Source organism: Microcaecilia unicolor, chromosome 3 (assembly GCF_901765095.1).
Source record: "Microcaecilia unicolor chromosome 3, aMicUni1.1, whole genome shotgun sequence".
Taxonomy (NCBI): Eukaryota; Metazoa; Chordata; class Amphibia; order Gymnophiona; family Siphonopidae; genus Microcaecilia; species Microcaecilia unicolor.
In genome coordinates, this window is record NC_044033.1 from 46,028,360 (window position 1) to 46,046,225 (window position 17,866).

The 17,866-nt window shown below is 43.6% G+C and overlaps 1 protein-coding gene across 1 annotated transcript in view; it reads left to right on the forward strand.

Annotated features, from left to right (window-relative positions):
* Nucleotides 1–510: 510 nt before the first annotated feature.
* DLK2 (delta like non-canonical Notch ligand 2) overlaps nucleotides 511–17,866 on the forward strand; it is a gene marked incomplete at its 5' end in the record, with an annotated part of 41,244 nt that continues 23,888 nt past the window's right edge. The window contains 3 exons of the mRNA XM_030195871.1: nucleotides 511–601; nucleotides 4,909–5,010; nucleotides 11,553–11,616. Of these exons, the coding sequence (XP_030051731.1) occupies nucleotides 511–601; nucleotides 4,909–5,010; nucleotides 11,553–11,616 (257 nt within the window). The remainder of the gene's footprint in view (nucleotides 602–4,908; nucleotides 5,011–11,552; nucleotides 11,617–17,866) is intronic.

Consider the following 17,866-nt stretch of genomic DNA (forward strand, 5'->3'; position numbering starts at 1 on the left):
CTGAAAGTGCAAGTCAGAGCAGTTTACAACTGAAATTACAGAAAAAAATATGAAAAGAATGCCAAATTAATTAAGGACAAGAAAGCACTACAGTCTACATTAATAGCCCTGCCTCTGCTGCTGAGTGGGCTTACAACCTGCACAGAAACTGTGTTCTGGGAATTGTACACCATTGCTGAATTTTCATAGTTACAACATCCATTGAGAGTCCTCCAGGATCTACATCTATCCCTTGCTATTGAGGGAGGGAGGGGGAGGGTTACTTTCTGTATGGTAAGGTTGCCAGGACTTTTCCTGTTAGGAAGGGGATAACTATCACCAACAAGAGTCACCAGTACTTTGCACATCTTCCTTACTACTAAGAGGGGTGAGGTTACAGCCTCCCTTGAGAGCCACCTAGGATCTGCATGTCTCTCTTGCTTTTGGGAGGGGGTTTGCAGCCTGTGTCCTCAGCTGCCTTGTGACACTGATTCTCACTGAAAGGGCTTGGATTAAAACTTGTGATGCTGACCTCCCTTCTCCATTCTGGATGCTGCAACTTCTTCCATTGACGAGAAGCCAGAGAGGGGTAGAGGGCTCACCTCTCCTCTGGTCTTTGCAGGTAAGATAGCACATGGAGCTTTTTTCATCCCTGGTCAGAGTAATCACTAACAAATCCCCCAAATATAGGACATTCCCTTGGTAAAAGTCATAACAAATATTAATGCATTTAAAAGGTTGATCTCCCTTCAAGCTCCCCCCCCCCCCCTGACTGTAAACTGGCAGCTTGGCTTTTCCTCTTCCATGCCTATGTGTCCTGATTACAAAGGGAACATAATTTTGGGGACAAGGGTCATACATTCAGTATGTCCCTGGCTCAAGTGCCCGAGGAACTGGAGGAGGAAGGGGGAGGAGGGGGCAATGGAGAAAGATAGAGGAAGAAAAACCTAAGGGAAAAGAAGGCAAAGCCAGAGAGGAACCCAAGAGCAGCTAAAGATGAAGAGGAAGGACAAAGGAGGATGGGTGGTGGGCACAGTAGGAGAGGGAAAGGACCATAAGAGGGAACATGGATATGAATTTAGAGAAGATGGGAGATGAAAAAGGAGAGGAGGAGATGAAGAGATAGAGAAATGAGAGGAGACAGACAGGAAGGGGAACACAGAAGGATCTGAAGAAGTAGACAGGAATCTGGAATCTGAGAAGTAGACAGAAATCTGGAATCCAGAATCTGGAGAAGCAGACAGGAATCTGGAATCTGGAGAAGTTGAGAGGAATCTGGAATCTAGGAGAGTAGACAAGAATCTGGAATCTGGGTAGGGGCTGATGGTAAAGGACCCAGCAGGAGCAAAATGGAAGGGGAAGGGATGAGAGTGATAGGAGTAGGGGGGTAGCGATGTGCTATCTACCCCCCCTTTTTTTTTAAATTCTTGACCTACTCATGTGTGTCATCTATAACATTCAGTCAGATTTCCTTTTCCAGAACTAAAAGTGTATACCTGTGTAGATAAGTGTGGTTCAAATAAAGCATCCTGTCAAAGTCCCAATTGCCCACCTAACATACACAGAAAATTTGGTGCAGACAGGACCCAAAATTTATCACAAACAAAAGTGTATGCACAAACACATGCCCACAGACAAAGTCCTACCTACACACATTCATATCTACACACCCACCCACACACAGATACTAAGAATCCTCTGTGCCTGTCCTAGGCTTTACCCCTCACTCCCTTACAGCTACGAATCTTCTCTGCTCATCCCAGGCTTTACCCCTCACTCCCCCACAGCTAAGGATCACTCTCCCCACAGCTAAACATTTTCTGTGCTTATCCCAGACTTTACCCTCATTCTTTCCACAGCTAAGGATACTCTGTTCTCATCCCAGTCTTTCTTGAATTCTGTTTCTGCTTTTACCTCCAGCACCTCCTGAAAGATTTATTTTTGCATGTTTTGTAGCCCAGAGTTCAAAATATGCACCCATCATGGGGATTTCAGGTACTTGAATGCCTTTTTTAATGTCTTCCCACACTCTCCTCTCTTTTAGGTTATACATTATTTATATGGTGCAGCGCTCAAACCAGGTGCAGGAAGCAGACAATTAGATTGTAAGCTCTGTCAAGCAGGGACTGTCTCTTCATGTTCAAGTGTACAGCGCTGCGTACGTCTAGTAGCGCTATAGAAATGATAAGTAGTAGTAGTAGAGTGACTGACCTTGCTCCATGGAGCTTAGAATCTTGTCAAAGCCACACAGAGAAAATGCGCATTGAAACTTTGGGACCTGTTTGCTAAACTACGCTAAGCAGTTGGCACGGTTGTTAATGTGTGCTAACCATTAACACAGATCTGCACTAACAGTTATTGTACGCTAAAGCCAGTCAGCATAGTAAACATCCTACACTAACTGCTTAGTAAAGGTAGGTGTGGAATTCAGGCATGGCCAGCCCTGACAGCGCATGGGGCATTACTGTGTGTTGTCAGTGAAGCCATTATCACATTTGTACTTAATGGCACCTCAAGAAGTGCAAAAGATAAGATAGCCTCATAGGTAATAGATCAGCCAATCCATCTTGCAACAGACCCCTCTCCTCCACAACCCCCAGAAGCACAAGATCATGACCCTCTTCCCCCCCCCCCCCCCCCAAGTACCTACTAGGGGGTTCCCTGCTATCTGGGGTGTCAGAGCAGAAGCGGTGTGCAGTCGCTCTTGTCCTCTGCAGTGCCGGATTCAAAATGACAGCTATTACCCCTAGCAGTAGTTTCCTGGTATTAGTGCTAGGGGCCAATCTATCTTCAGCATCTGCCCGTAACCTTTTATATCTCCTCCCCCTGTCACAGCATAAATATAAGCATTGCCATACTGGGACAGACCAAAGGTCCTTTAATCCAAGTATCCTGTTTCCAACAGTGGCCAATCCAGGTCAGAAGTATCTGGCAATTTCCAACAAAAATAGTTTTCAAGCTTCTGATCCCAGGAATAAGCAGTGGATTATCCCAAATCTACCTTAATAATGGTTTATGGACTTTTCTTTTAGGGTCTTGTCCAAACCTTTTTTAAACCTTGCTATATTAACTGCTTTTACCATATTCTCTAGTAATTAATTCCAGAGCTTGATCACATATTGTGGAGAAATATTTTCTCCGATTTGTTCTAAATGTACTACTTAGTAGCTTCATTGCGTGCCTCCTGGTCCTTGTACTTTTGGAAAGAGCAAACAAGTAATTCATGTCTACCTGTTCCACTCCACTTAGGATTTTATTGACTCCTCTCATATCTCCCCTCAGCTATCTCTTCTCCAAGCTGTTGAGCCCTAGCCTCTTTAACCTTTCCTCATAGGGAAGTCATCCCATCCTCTTTATCATTTTTGTCACACTTCTCTGTAACTTTGCGGTGAGTGAGGGAGCAGTGCCAGACCCGTGGGGAGGAAGGGAGAGACCATATTGGGGGGAGGGGAAGAAAAGGATTAACCTGTAGACCTGATGAGGTCAGAGGCTAAGTATTTTGGCACCCATAATCACCAACGTCCTGGGCCAGCGCCTCACCTGGCCCAATAGTTAAGCCAGCCCTGCTGAGCTCCCCTAATGTCCTGAGATGTACCTCATGCAGTCCCACTGACTTGGCCATTTTCAGTTTTGCAAATTCTGCACAAATACTTTCTACTGCAAATGAAGTGAAGTGATGGACTGTCAAAGCCTACCGCAGTTTTGGGAATGTTCCTTAGTTGTGGAAATCTGTGGGATGATGGGGTTCATGGTAGGGATCTTTGTAAGTTTAGTCTGTTTTTTTCATGAATACAGAAGGCAGAAAAAAAGAGTAATAGGAAGAAAAGAGGAAATATTTCTACAAGTGACATCATTCTACCAATTATAATTTAGATCCAACACCAGGATCATTTTCCTACTTCTCTGCAAAGTGATGCAAGAAATTTTAAGTTCTCAACCTGGCTTGAATTTTTCACCAGTTGGCTGCATTTTCCACAATACCATGCTGGGTCATTGGGTCAATACTGACTCAGAAGGAAGACCTTCCCTCAACTACACTCGAGGACAAATGATCAATTCAAGCTGAAAGGAATGCCCCTAATACCCAGCAGGAACACTGGGTCAGAAGTGGTTCAATGAAAAGGAATGCCCACCAGCATCAGATAATATAAACACAATGAATATGAAATAAGACTATAAAATAACATATTATTACATAAATAGGAAACTATAAATTGTCAATATTAATTTAAAGTCAAGGATAGGACAGTATCAAACTATTATTAATTACTGTTAGGTAACAGAAGTCTGTAGTATATTGCTTCCTTGGTTAACTCAGTCCAAAAAAAGTTAATTCAATACTGCTATTGTCCATAGACGTGTATTTATATTGTTTTTGCAGTTCTCACAATATCCATTGTGTTTACTATTATGTGATTTATGATTTATCAATTTATGTTAATATTCAATATTTATTATTTTACTCTGTATCTGTTTATTATTTGAGTCAATTATTGGGTATGGATTATACAATTTTTGTTCATAAATTTAAATGTATTTGTACATTTATGTATGTTTTATATAGACTCCTGGTGCAGACCTAGCGCTGAAACAGTCTGTGTTGGGCCCTCAATAAAGTCTGCTTCTACATCCCTTCTTGTGGCCCATTGTGCTTCTTTTGATGTACTTCATCTACTGTGCTGTTGATTCCATCTGTCTTGATGAAGAGCCCATGTTCTTGCCTAGGGCTAAGATGTGTAGATTTCTTGTCCATGCTCTTGCCTTTAGTTGTTTGTATGCGCTGGGTGTAGGTACTTGGAGAAGTGGTGATGGGGAGTGTAATTCTTTTGCCCTTCCTCGCTTTCAGGGCTGTGAGTTATGGTCTGATGTCTCTATTCTGTCCTTGACTTGGGGAGAATGTTGGCTCTTATCTCTGCTCTCTCCTCCCAGGTGTTGTCTTCAGTAGAACCGCCCTGACCATGCTCAGATCCCTCTTCCTGCAGATCCTCTTCTTGCTTTGGAGTCTCATGGCCCAGCAGCATCCTGCCCAAGGTGAGGCTCTGTGGACAAATGCCAGCTATTCTGATAATGTGAGGGACTAGGTAAAGGATGCCCTCTAGGATGTTCCAAGTATCAATGGAGGGTTTGAAGGTATCTTCACAGAGACCCTCTCATTCCATCTAATATTGATGTGGAGGGACATCACGTCTGCAGTCCCCTGTTAGGAGGAAGGACACTGCTGATCCATGCCAGAGGCTGGACCAGCCCTTGGCATTGCTGCAAATTGTGGCTATCATATGGAGGGCACTAGAAATACCTATGGAAGGTGTAGCATAGCTCTGCAAAGCTTGGTAATGAGGTGGTGGAAGCTCTTACCCCTTTCCCTCACCTCATTGTTTTTGCACAGACCAGCGTCTTACTCCAGTCTGAAAGCAAAGTAACCTGTGCTGGGCTATCTGGGATACTGGTCCTGGACCCCAGGCAGTGCATGGGCACCTAGTGCCCCTGAGTCTAGAGCAGCATGTGGGTGCCCAGTGGCCTTTGGCTTTTGGGGGGCTCTGAGCAGCTATGGGTCCTGGGCATTGGGTGGGCTTCTAGTGGTTTTGGCCTCTGGGCAGTGTGTGTGGGCTCCAATCAGCCATTGGCCTCAAATAGCAGGTGAGTTTCTAAGGGCTCAAGACTCTTTGTGTGCTTTGAACTCAAGCAGTGAGTGGACTCCCAGCAACCCTAGGCTCCAGATACAGGTTAGCTCCTTGCAGCCCCAAGGAGCAGGTGGACTCCCAGCAGCCCTGGGCTTTTGATGGGTTCTGGGCAGCAGGTGGGCTCCTAGGTCTCTCAGTAGTCTTGAGTCCCAGAGAGGAGGTGGGATCCTAATGGCCCTGAGTACTGAGTGGACTGCTAGCAGTTCTGGGCCTTGAGAGTGGGTGGGTTCCCAGCAGCCCTTGGCAACACAAAGAGGGTTGGTTCCCAACTTGTCAATTTAAATATGTTGGTCCTGGGATTGGTGCGCTTGGACTCCTGACCAAAAACAGCCCTGCCTGCAGCTCCTCCTGCCAGACTCATAAGCTGCAGTGCTACAGACTGGTACTGCTCCCCTCAGCTAGATACTATAGACAATCAGCACCCTGCCAGGGCTGTGAGTGTCACCATTGCATCACTCCCAGATCCTGCTGACCTGCTGCTAAGGTCATGGAGTGGTGTGCCCTTTCTTCAGTGATTCTGACTGGCTCCTTCACTGTAGCATTTTGTGCCTTAAAGAAACATACATGTAGATTTAAAAGGTAGGGGAAGGGTTCAGTAACAGTGCTAAAGTCTATACTGATGAGTTAGTACCTGCATATAATAAATGTAAACTGCTTTGGTTGCACCACAGAAAATCTGTATATCAAACCCATGCATGACCTCTTACCCTTTTAGTAGAGAGCAGTCAGGGAGTGGCAGGGCAATGATAACCAACCAGAACAGACCAGTCAGGAAGTGACAGGGTAATGATAACCAACCAGAACAGACCAGTCAGGAAGTAGCAGGGAGATGATACCCAATCAGAAAAGGCCAGTCAGGGAGTGGCAGGGTGATGATACTGAACTAGAACTAACCAGTCAGGGAGCGGCAGGGCAATTATACCTGGCACAGACTGACCATTCAGGCAACTGGGCTGTGTCCAAGGGCTCAGAGGCTCGGCCTGGTTGCCTGCTGCCGCCGTACACTACAGCCTTCCACGGTGGTCCTACCTTGAAAGGCTCTGGTGGTCTAACGGCCTCTGCAGGGGCAGGAAAGAATCCCACTCTTTCCTGCCCACTGTTGCTACTGTACCCTGGGCCAGCGCTGCTGTGTTTTCAAAATGGCTGCCAAGACTGGGACGTCTCAGCAGCCAATTTGAAAACACAGTGACACTGGCCCTGGGTACAGTAGCAACAGCGGGCAGGAAAGAGTGGGATTCTTTCCTGCCCCTGAAGAAACCACTAGACCACCAGGGCCTTTCAAGGTAGGACCCATTTTGGCTCAGGCAGGGGTCTGTAGTGTGTAGGGGAGGGGGGCAGCGACTGTGGTGGGGGTGCTGTAATGTGTGGGAGGGGGCAGCAGGCTGTGGGCCCCCAATGATCCTTACCCGACCACTGTCAATCCGCCCCTGATTTTACCCAACCAAAAAAGACCAGTCAGGGAGTGACAGGGTGATGATACCTAGCCAGAAAAGCCAGGGATGTTACAGTAGAATCAGGTCATACAGTAATGGCCCACCCCCTGCACTGATGTCTTTTGGTTAACAGATTTCCCTTTAGCTCTCAACAATCTTCTCCTCCCTAGTCTAACACCAACATTCCCCACCCCACTGACCACTCTCTCTCAATCCTCCCTTCTTCTACCCAGAAGTCATACACACTTACTCTCAAAATGCCCCACCACCAAACTTGTCTCAATGCTCCCCCCACCCCACTGATCATGTTCTCTCAATCCTCCCTCCCTTTATCCAGCAGTCACACACACTTACTCTCAAAATGCCCCGCCACCAAACTTGTCGCTTTCTCAATCCCATCTCCCTGTAGACAGCAGTCACACACACTCTCTCGCAATGCCCCCCCCCCCCTTCCTCTCTCCAGTCACAGATTTTTTGTCACAATACTCCTTCCACTGGTCACTCTCTCTAAATCCCTTTTCTCTCTACCAGTCATATTTTCTGTCACAATCCTCTCCCTTTCTTCACCAGTCACACACTCCTCTCTCTCTCTCTCTCTCTCTCTCTCTCTGTCATCCACCCTCCCTATCTTCACTAGTAATTTTTTTCCAGTTTTGCCTGTTTTTATCCTGCAGTTTGAATGATGGCAGGGGAGGAGAGCATTGATTGTTGAGAGAGGGTTGTAGCAGCTCCTCTCTTCCTCTTTCTTTACCTTCCTTCCTTTCTCTGAACTTCTTTTTTCTTCACATTTTTTCCCCATCTCTTGTCCCTTTCACTCAGCCTGCAGCAGGTTTCTTTGCTCCCTTTCTGGTAGGACCCCACCAGCACTTCAGTGAGTTGTGGTGAACAGCAAGGATCTCTTTTGTAGCCTAGCACAGCCATGGGTAGACCAGGCCCCCAGCAGTTTGGAGTCAGGCCTACTCAGTGAGTGGCAGTGACATAGGCCAGTGAGAGGACAACTGGAAGTGGTGTCAACATGCAAACTGCCTGATGCCCATGCTAACCTTTGACTCTCCCCCCCCCCCCCAAAAAAAAAAAAATCCTAATCAATCTAGGAGGAAGAGCATTAGCAGGATGTGGTGGGATGCATATTGATTGTACACATATGCACTGCACCGAAAAGTGACATAATAGTATCCAGCACCATATTATTTATTTATTTAGATTTTGCTCACACCTTTTTCAGTAGTAGCTCAAAGTGAGTTACATTCAGGTACACTGGGCATTTCTGTGTCCCAGGAGGGCTCACAATCTAAGTTTGTACCTGAGGCAATGGAGGGTTAAATGACTTGCCCAAGATCACAAGGAGCAGCAGCAGGATTTGAACCGGCCACCATAGTGCATTATATATAGATTGCAATGGTAGGGGGGAGGGACAGGGAGGAGTGTGTAATATGAAAGAGTGATAAGAAGGTGACAAGAGATGCAATAGTTTCTGGTAGTGAGGTTAAAAACTCTGGTCTTTTCCATGGCAGTAATCAGAAGCATTTCCATGAATAAAACTGCCTTAGCCCTGGAAATGGGGGCTTTGATTATTGGTCTTGCTCAAATATTACCCAGATTTTTTTACCTGCATTATTAAGAGGCGTTCCCAAATATAGAATGTCAAACACATATAAATATGACTAAAACAGTTAAATACTTACAAAATGCACATTTACATGCTAAATATATAAATGTGCATTTTGTAAGTATTTTTTAAATGTTTTAATTGTCAACATATATAAATATAGTTTTAGACCCTTCACACAGGTGGACTATGTTGAAATTTGACTGTGTCAGGACACTGTGAAACCTCTCCTTCTACTGGTTGCCTAACTGCAGAGATTGATCCTCTTTTCTTATGTATTTATTTTATTTCATTTGATTTACTGCATATTGCCTAGTGGCATTGCAGGGGTTTACAATATAATGGCTAAGGAGCTTAGAGAAACAAGGTAAAAAACAGAGAGAAGAAAATAAGGAGGGGAGGGGACCAGGACCAAGAGGAGAAATCAGGGAAAAACCCCCCAGACATTTATGAAGGGAAGGTATTTGGGCAGTAATCATGAGACAGTCACCCACATTTACCCTAGTTACAGCCAGAGATGTCTGTGATTCTATCAAAGTAACTGTAGGCCTCACAGCAATGTTCTTCAGGAGTTTCCTTAACTCAAGGCTACTGATTTTAGCACCACCCTTTTCTGTTTTCACTTTTTGTAGCACCATCAAGAAACCATCTCAATCAGGATATCCCTTCAAACTGTTTCCACTTTACAGTGATTGACTATATAGTATCCAAACACATTTACATTTTCTTATAGTCATCCCTGCGGCAGGTGATGGAGAATGAAAACCATAACGAAATTCAAAAATGTGTGGGCTAAACACGTAGGAATCCTGTTTAGAAGGAATCGAGCCAAAGAAGCTTAGCGGAGACTAGGTGGCAACACTAATAATTGGGAAGCAAAGCCAGTACTGAGCGGACTTCCACAGTCTGTGCCATGATTGTGGCTGGATAGACTTGGATGGGCTGGAATGGCGCTTTTCAAGGGCTTCAATAACAACTTCAAAGGTTTTAGATCAAGGTCAGTGCCGGGCAGACTTCTATGGTCTATGCCCTGAAAATAGAATGGACAAATCAAGATCAGGTATACATATGTTGTATCACCTCGTACCTTATCAAATGAGTTTACCTTCTTGAGCAGACTGGCTGGACTATACTGGTCTTTATCTGCCATCATCTACTATGTTAGTCTGTACCCTTGAATAATTTTATCCTAGAGTACTCTCTGAAGCTCCCTGTTTGGCCTGTTTAGACCTTTCTTCAGCTTCACATCATGCAACAAAAATAGCTTGATTTTTCATCCAGGAGTATTCATATCAGCTTAGCTACTGTAAATGGAGACAGGTGGGCTTTAGTTTAATATATTATGGGCCTTACTAAGGCACTTTGTGAAAACAGAACTAAAGTGCACACACCTACATTCAGAAAAGTAATTGACTTTTTTCTCTGACCTGTTCCTTCTATTTGGACCTGAGAAAGGGTGGGTTCACACCTCATACCGCCTGCATGATTAGAGTCTATGGGTATACTTTATTCACATAGGGGATAATTCTCAATAGATTGCCTAAAGTTAGGTGCCAATATGATGCGCAGTACTGAGTTCTTTTACAAAGGCGCGGTACTGTTGTTAGCACACGCGCTAAATGCTTGAGATGTCCATATGGGCATCTCTAGCATTTAGTGCACGCATATTTAATGCCCATGCTAAAAATGCTAGCACCTTTGTACAAGGACCCCTAAGTGTGGATTCAATAATGGCAGTTGCGTGCACAACTACCATCATAGAATACTAGCATAAGTCCGCATTTGCGTACTTGTCCTTACCTCAATGGCTGGTGTACACATTCATGCCTGACTGTAGGCAGTTAAGTATATGAATGCTAGATTTCTATAGCCCACGATGCCCCTGACCCATCCATGCCCCTCCCAGATCCACACCCTCCCTTTGAATTGTGCAATCTGGAATTTGAGGGTGCAGCTTATGGAATACTGGCATAACTGCCAATTAAGTACACAAGTAATGCCACCCTGGGAAAAGACCAATGGTCCATCGAGTCCAGCATTCTGTCCCCGACAGTGGCCAATCCAGGCCAAGGGCACATGGCAAGCTTCCCAAACGTACATTCTATACATGTTATTCCTGGAATTGTAGATTTTTCCAAAGTCCATTTAGTAGTGGTTTATGGACTTGTCTTTTAGAAAACCGTCTAACCCCTTTTTAATCTCTGCCAAGCTAACCGCCTTCACCACGTTCTCCGGCAACGAATTCCAGAGTTTAATTATGCGTTGGGTGAAGAAACATTTTTTCCGATTTGTTTTAAATTTACTACACTGTAGTTTCATCGCATGACCCCTAGTCCTAGTATTTTTGGAAAGCATGAACAGACGCTTCACATCCACCTGTTCCACTCCACTCAATATTTTATATACCTCTATCATGTCTCCCCTCAGCCAATTAGCATCTAATTAATATGTTAAGTTGCGCACTAGTCAGAATTTTGGGTGCACGACTTATCATTACTGTTCACAAATTTTCAAAGGAAAAGTAGATGTACACACACATATTCAGTTTGAAAACAGCTGAAGGAAAATATCCCACAGACACTTGCACCTCCCTTTTCCAGTAAACATAAACACATTCTTTGGAAAATACAAAAATATATACGGGCTTCAATTCTCACCCTAATTTCTCCCCCCCCCCCCCCCCCCCCATTGTATGTAGATAAAAGGCCAGGTGGAAGGGAACCAGGTATGTATTGCTACATGTTCGCAGGCTGGGAAATTTACCAACAGGAGTAGTTCTGAAAATCACCCTCTATATTAAAGTTTGTTCTTTCTAAATGTAATTTGTTTCCTTGACTCTTTCACTTACAGCTGATGAATGCAGTGCCCACTGCAATCTTGCCCATGGATCCTGCGATGAACATGGGAAGTGCAGGTATGTGTTCAGTGAGCAGAACACAGGCAGATTAGCAGGAAGTGGGAATGCGCACACATTAACTGGAAGCAGCTCAAAAAAAACAGCTCATGGCCCATATTTATTTATTTATTTATTTAGCACACGCGCGCGCGCGCTCTCTCTCTCTCTCCCATTTTAATTAATTACCCCTTTCCACAGATATCAAAGCAACTTCACACACATATAATTTGACAGTTTAATACAGTTAAATTGTTCCTTTGTTTGCCCTTTAACAAGTAGTATCTACCAGGAAAGGGACCCTGAAGTCACCTTCAGGTTTAAGGGAGCAAAATGTGAGAAGTAATTTTCCCTCTGCCTAGGGTTCGAGGATCTGTGTGAGCTTTCTGATGTAGTGTGATATCTATTGAACAGCCTCAGAAATAGTGCAGGAAGACCTCATACATTTTAAATGATCTCAGACACAATCTAATTCAATAACAGAACCTTTACTTTGGTGTACTTTCTTTTAAAACTGAACTGCAAACATATATAACAGAACTTATGTACAACTGAAATTGTTCAAAGCAAAGGATAAGTACATAAGTATTGCCACACTGGGACAGACCAAAAGTCCATCAAACCCAGCTTCCTGTTTCCAACTGTGGCCAATCCAGGTCACAAATACCTGGCAAGATCCCGAAAAGGTTCAATACATTTTATGCTGCTTATCCCAGAAATAAGCAGTGGGTTTTCCCCAAGTCAATTTAATAATGAGTAAATAACAGTGAGTACATTTAGAAATGTTCATGAAGCTATTAACCCAGACAGTACGAGGCTGACAGGATAGCTGACACCTTAGAGTTTTACCAAAGCGTTCCTTTGTACATGTTGTAAGTGAATATAACTTTGTTGTGAAGGATCCTTGAGTAGAAAACGTGGATAATGGTTTGCTGAGTAGTCTTGGAACTTGGCTTGACTAAATTAGAAAGGAAGAATTTAAAAAGATTCTTATTGTCGCTTAGGGTTGTGTGTAGACCAGTGGCGTAGACAAGGGTGGGCCTGGATGGGCCCAGGCCCACCCACTTTGGGCTCAGGCCCACCCAGTAGCAGCACACCTATAATGTGGCTGGCAGGGATCCCCAAGCCACACCAGCCGAAAACTCCCAACAACTTTCCCTCCTGCATACCTTGTAAATAGCAGATCTTCACCTGCAGCGAGCAGCGACTGATACATACTATTCGCACCAGCCCCACAGCCTTCCCTCTGATGTATTCCCACCTATGCGGAAACAGGAAGTTGCATCAGAGGGAAGGCTGTGGGGCCAACATGAGCAGCGTGTATTAGTTGCTGCATGCGAGGGAGGGAGGATGTTTGAGAGACCAAAATAGCATGCAGGCAAGAGAGGGAGAGACCAAATCACTTGTGTGACAGGGCAAAGTTCTTCTGCCCACCCATCCTGGGCCCAGGCCCACCCAAAATTGGGTGTCTGGCTACGCCGCTGGTGTAGACAAGAGAGCAGGAGTGAAGCAGCTCCTGTTACCTTGTGTTGGCAGTTTAGTTAACCAAGTGCAATCACTCTGATGTCTGTTCTGTCTGTGAAGATAAACTTTGCTGTTGGTGTGGAGCTTTACAGGAAGGATAAAAACATAAAAATAACTATACTGAGTCAGACCAATGGTCCATCTAGCCCAGTATCCTGTTTCCAACAGTGTCCAAGCCACATCTCAAGTACCTGGCAGAAATCCTAATAGTAGCAATATTCCATTCTACCAATCCCAGAGGAAGCAGTAGCTTTCCCAGGTCTGTTTAAATCCGCATATCCTGTTACTACATTCTCCGGCAAGGAGTTCCAGAGCTCTACTATTTGTTGAGTGAAAAAATATTTCCTCATATTTGTTTTAAAAGTATTTCCATGTAACTTCATTGAATGTCCCCTAGTCTTTGTACTTTTTGAAAGAGTAAAAAATTGATTCACTTCTACTTGTTTTACACCAATCAGGATTTTGTAGATCTCAATCGTATCTCCCCTAAGTCGTCTCTTTTCCAACACAATACTCAAATACTCAAGGTGAGGTCACACCATGGAGCGATAAAGAGGCATTATAGTATTCTCGGTCTTTTTTACCATCCGTTTCCTAATAATTCCTAACATCCTGTTTGTTTTTTGGCTGCTGCCACACACTGGGCAAAAGATTTCAGAGCATTGTCTACAACAATGCCCAGATCTTTTTCTTGAGCGCTGACTCCTAAGGTTGACTCTAGCATCAGGTAACTATGATTCAGATTATTCTTCCCAATATTCATCACTTTGCATTTGTCCACATTGTTTATATTTATGTTTATTAAAACTTTCTATACCACCCTAGCATATTAAATTTCATCTGCCATTTGGATGCCCAGTCTTCCAATTTCCTAAGGTCTTCCTGCAATTTTTCACATGTGTTTTAACAACCTTGAATAGTTTTGTGACATCTGCAAGTTTAATCACCTCACTCATCATTCTGATTTCCAGATCATTTATAAATATGTTAAATAGCACCAGTTCCAGTACAGATCCCTGCCTCAATCCACTATTGAGAGAAATGGTCATTCAACTCTACCCTCTGTTTTCTGTCCAAAAAACAGTTCCTAATCCACAACTGAACATTGTCTCCTATTCCATGATTCTCTCATGAGGAACTTTGTGGAAAGATTTCTGAAAATCTAGATACACTACATCAAGCAGCTCACCTTTATCCACATGTTTATTCACGCTGCTTTAAATGCTGTTTCTCATCTTTCCCTCTGGATTATACAAAGTTTTTCCTATTCATTCTTTTGTGGGAAGACTTTGTTTTTCTCAGTTGGTTTGAGAAATGCATTATCTCTGAAATGTATTTCCTGTTGCACTGTGCCATAGGAGCTGACTCTGTGGGTGCTATGGGTGCTTGAGCACCCCCAATATTGAGAAAACTCCTTGTATGTGTCCAGGGAGGGGTTATTTCCATTGGGCTTAGCACCCCCAATAATTTTGAAAAGTTGGCTCCTATGTACTGTGCAAAATACAAAGATGTTTCTCTTTTTCCCAGCATTGTATTGTATGCAAAGTCTGGCTTCTTGTGGTTTCCAGTATAGTTTTTGTCTGTCTCTATTTCTAATCTCTGGTCAGTTATTCTGTATTTGGTTGGGGTTCTGTGTTTTGCATGTGTGATCTAGGTAATTTTTGCTGCTAGTGTATAGTTTCTGTGCAGGAGTGTTTTTCCAATTTTGGATCTGTCTCCCTACTTCTTTTAACCAACCCCCTACTTCCCTTCTCACCATGTTCCATAAGCACACCTTGACCCAATCCTCACATACCATTCATACCTGTAACCAGTTCTGGGGGTGCTGTGGATTTTTGAGCACCCCCAATATTGAGCAAACTCCTTGTGTCCTGGGAAGGGTAATTTCCATTGGGTTTAGCACTCCCAATCATTTTGAAAATATTGCTCCATGCTCCCTCATTCCCTCCTCCTGTTTTGTTTTACCTAAATCATCTCAATCTTTTCTCCAACTCCTCCCAACCCCAACCACATTGTACACCATCTTTAAACATATAATACAACCTCCCTAAACAAATAACCAAATACAATTTTAACGGCTACCCATTAGACACTGACTGGGCACAATGCATGAAATGGTGCAATGCCTTGGCATACATGCTAGCTATTCACTCCACTTCCAGCTGATGTCACAAGTTGGCAGGGACTTTGGGCAGCAAGGCACTCTGGGAAACTGAGGCAGACAAAGAACAGTTCTCAATAGCACTATTCGAACTGACTGTCTCTCTGAATTTTCTGGACCTGTGTGTGTATATTAGTGGTGGTAGAGGGTTATCAGGTCTGGGTTTGCTGTGCCGATTGTCTTCACTACCCAGTGGTTCCTGCTTCACTCAGAATTTTATGACCCCCCCCCTTCCCTTTTCATTAGATTTTAAATAACACTAACAGAAAGAATCATTATGGTCACCGAACATCACCAGTGAGTTACCTAACTGGCAACACATACACCAAACATTTCCCCCTCCCCCCAACCTTAAAGGTCTACTACTATAATATCATCAGTATAGAGATAAGGGAAAGAGACCAATGGGAAATCTCACAAATATGTTATGCCTATAGACAAGCATTAATACCTAAAGTTTCTAACAAGTTAAAAAATATACTTCATAATCTTGGTGATAAAGAGTTCAACCGGTTCATCAAAATATGAACTCTTTGCTCCTGTTCCCCTTAATGACATATATTCCATGGGTCATTCTGGATCCATTGAAGTAATGTGCAACATTTTGTTATCAAACAGGCTTTTCTAACAAGCAGTGTTCATCCAAGTCTACTCCTAAATCATCTTCTAAATCTAATAAACATAATTTTTTGTGTTTTGGTAATGATCCCCCCTCCCCCAAACAGTCATTCTAGATGTAAAATAATTCCCCCCCCCCCCCAAAAAAAAAAAAAAAAATAAAAATTAGCAATCCTAGGGCATTCCCACCAACAATGAAGGTATCTGTCACAGATCGGTAACAACACTTCATACTATTGCTGTTGTGATGGAGCCATACATTATGTACCCATAAAGGGTGCATATATAAACAATACAGCATCTTATACTGTATTTCCATTAATTGAACGTTCTCCACCAGACCATCCCTTCCCAACAGACCTTCTAAAAATTTGCCCTCTGTATATTCTGGAGTAACATCATGAGTCTACTTTTGAATAGTCTTCACAAAGGGATCTGTATGATATTTTTCAACATGTGGAGGAGCATTTTCAATATGATGTCTAAGTCCGAATTGAGATGTTTTGCCGAAAATGTCTCAATCCAACATCTAGCATAAAGCCATAATCAAACCAGAAAAACATCTAAATTTCTGGTTCGATTATGGCTTTGAGCTAGGTATTTTCAGGCTGAACATTTGTAAGTACCATTATTGAAAAAAAAAAAGGTCCCACAGAAAAATGTAGGAAAACAAACCATAGGGAAGTCTGTCTGGCAGCATTCCTAGTGAACTGGCCACAGACATCCCAGCAGTGCAAAGGGGCAGCCTAGTGCAGTGGACTTCACATAAAGGGACCAAGATACAAATCCCACCTAAACCCCTTCATATTGTATGGTGAGCCCTCCAGGAACAGAGAAAACCAGTCCACCACTACAATAGCTCTCAGGCTTGCAGGTCATAAGTACATAAGTAATGCCACACTGGGAAAAGACCAAAGGTCCATCAAGCCCAGCATCCTGTCCATGACAGCAGCCAATCCAGGCCAAGGGCACCTGGCGAGCTTCCCAAACGTACAAACATTCTATACATGTTATTCCTGGAATTGTGGATTTTTCCAAAGTCCATTTAGTAGTGGTTTATGGACTTGTCCTTTAGGAAACCGTCTAACCCCTTTTTAAACTCCACTAAGCTAACCGCCTTCACCACGTTCTCCGGCAACGAATTCCAGAGTTTAATTACGCATTCTTTCTTGAGATGCGGCGACCAGAATTGGAACACAGTACTCAAGGTGCGGTCGCACCATGGAGCGATATAACGGCATTATAACATCCTCACACCTGTTTTCCATACCTTTCCTAATAATACCCAACATTCTATTCACTTTCCTAGCCGCAGCAGCACACTGAGCAGAAGGTTTCAGTGTATTATCGACGACTATACCCGGATCCCTTTCTTGGTCCGTAACTCCTAACGTGGAACCTTGCATGACTTATGTATTTAGGTACAGAAGGTATTTCTGTATTCCAGGAGGGCTCACATATTTGTACTGCAATGAAAGAATTATAGTGGGACTTGAACCTGGGTCCCATTGTTCACTGTCCACTGCACTGACCAATAGGCTACTCCATCTACTTGCTTGCTGTTTTCTTAGGAATGGCCATAATACCTGAAGCTGTCATACAACCTGGTATCTATCATCACTGTTACATCTTTGTGGGGTGGGAGGAGGTCAGTGACTATTGGGGGATTAAGGGGGGTCATGCTTTTCCATCCAGTGGTCAGCTAGGTCACCTTTTTGTGACTTAGTCATGACTGAAACAAGTCTAGATAACAACGTACTTCTTTTCTGCCCTGGAACTTTTTTTCTGTTTCATTGTTGCAGAAAAATTTCCAGATTGTAAGCCCACCCAAAACAGACCTCCAACACGCTGCCTTGCTATTTGGACAAACTCAGTGCCTTTTCGAAAATCCTGATTTAGATGTTTTGGCGAGAAAAACATCTGTGCCACTTTTGAGATGTTTTTTTGCTTTTGAAAATGAGCACCTCA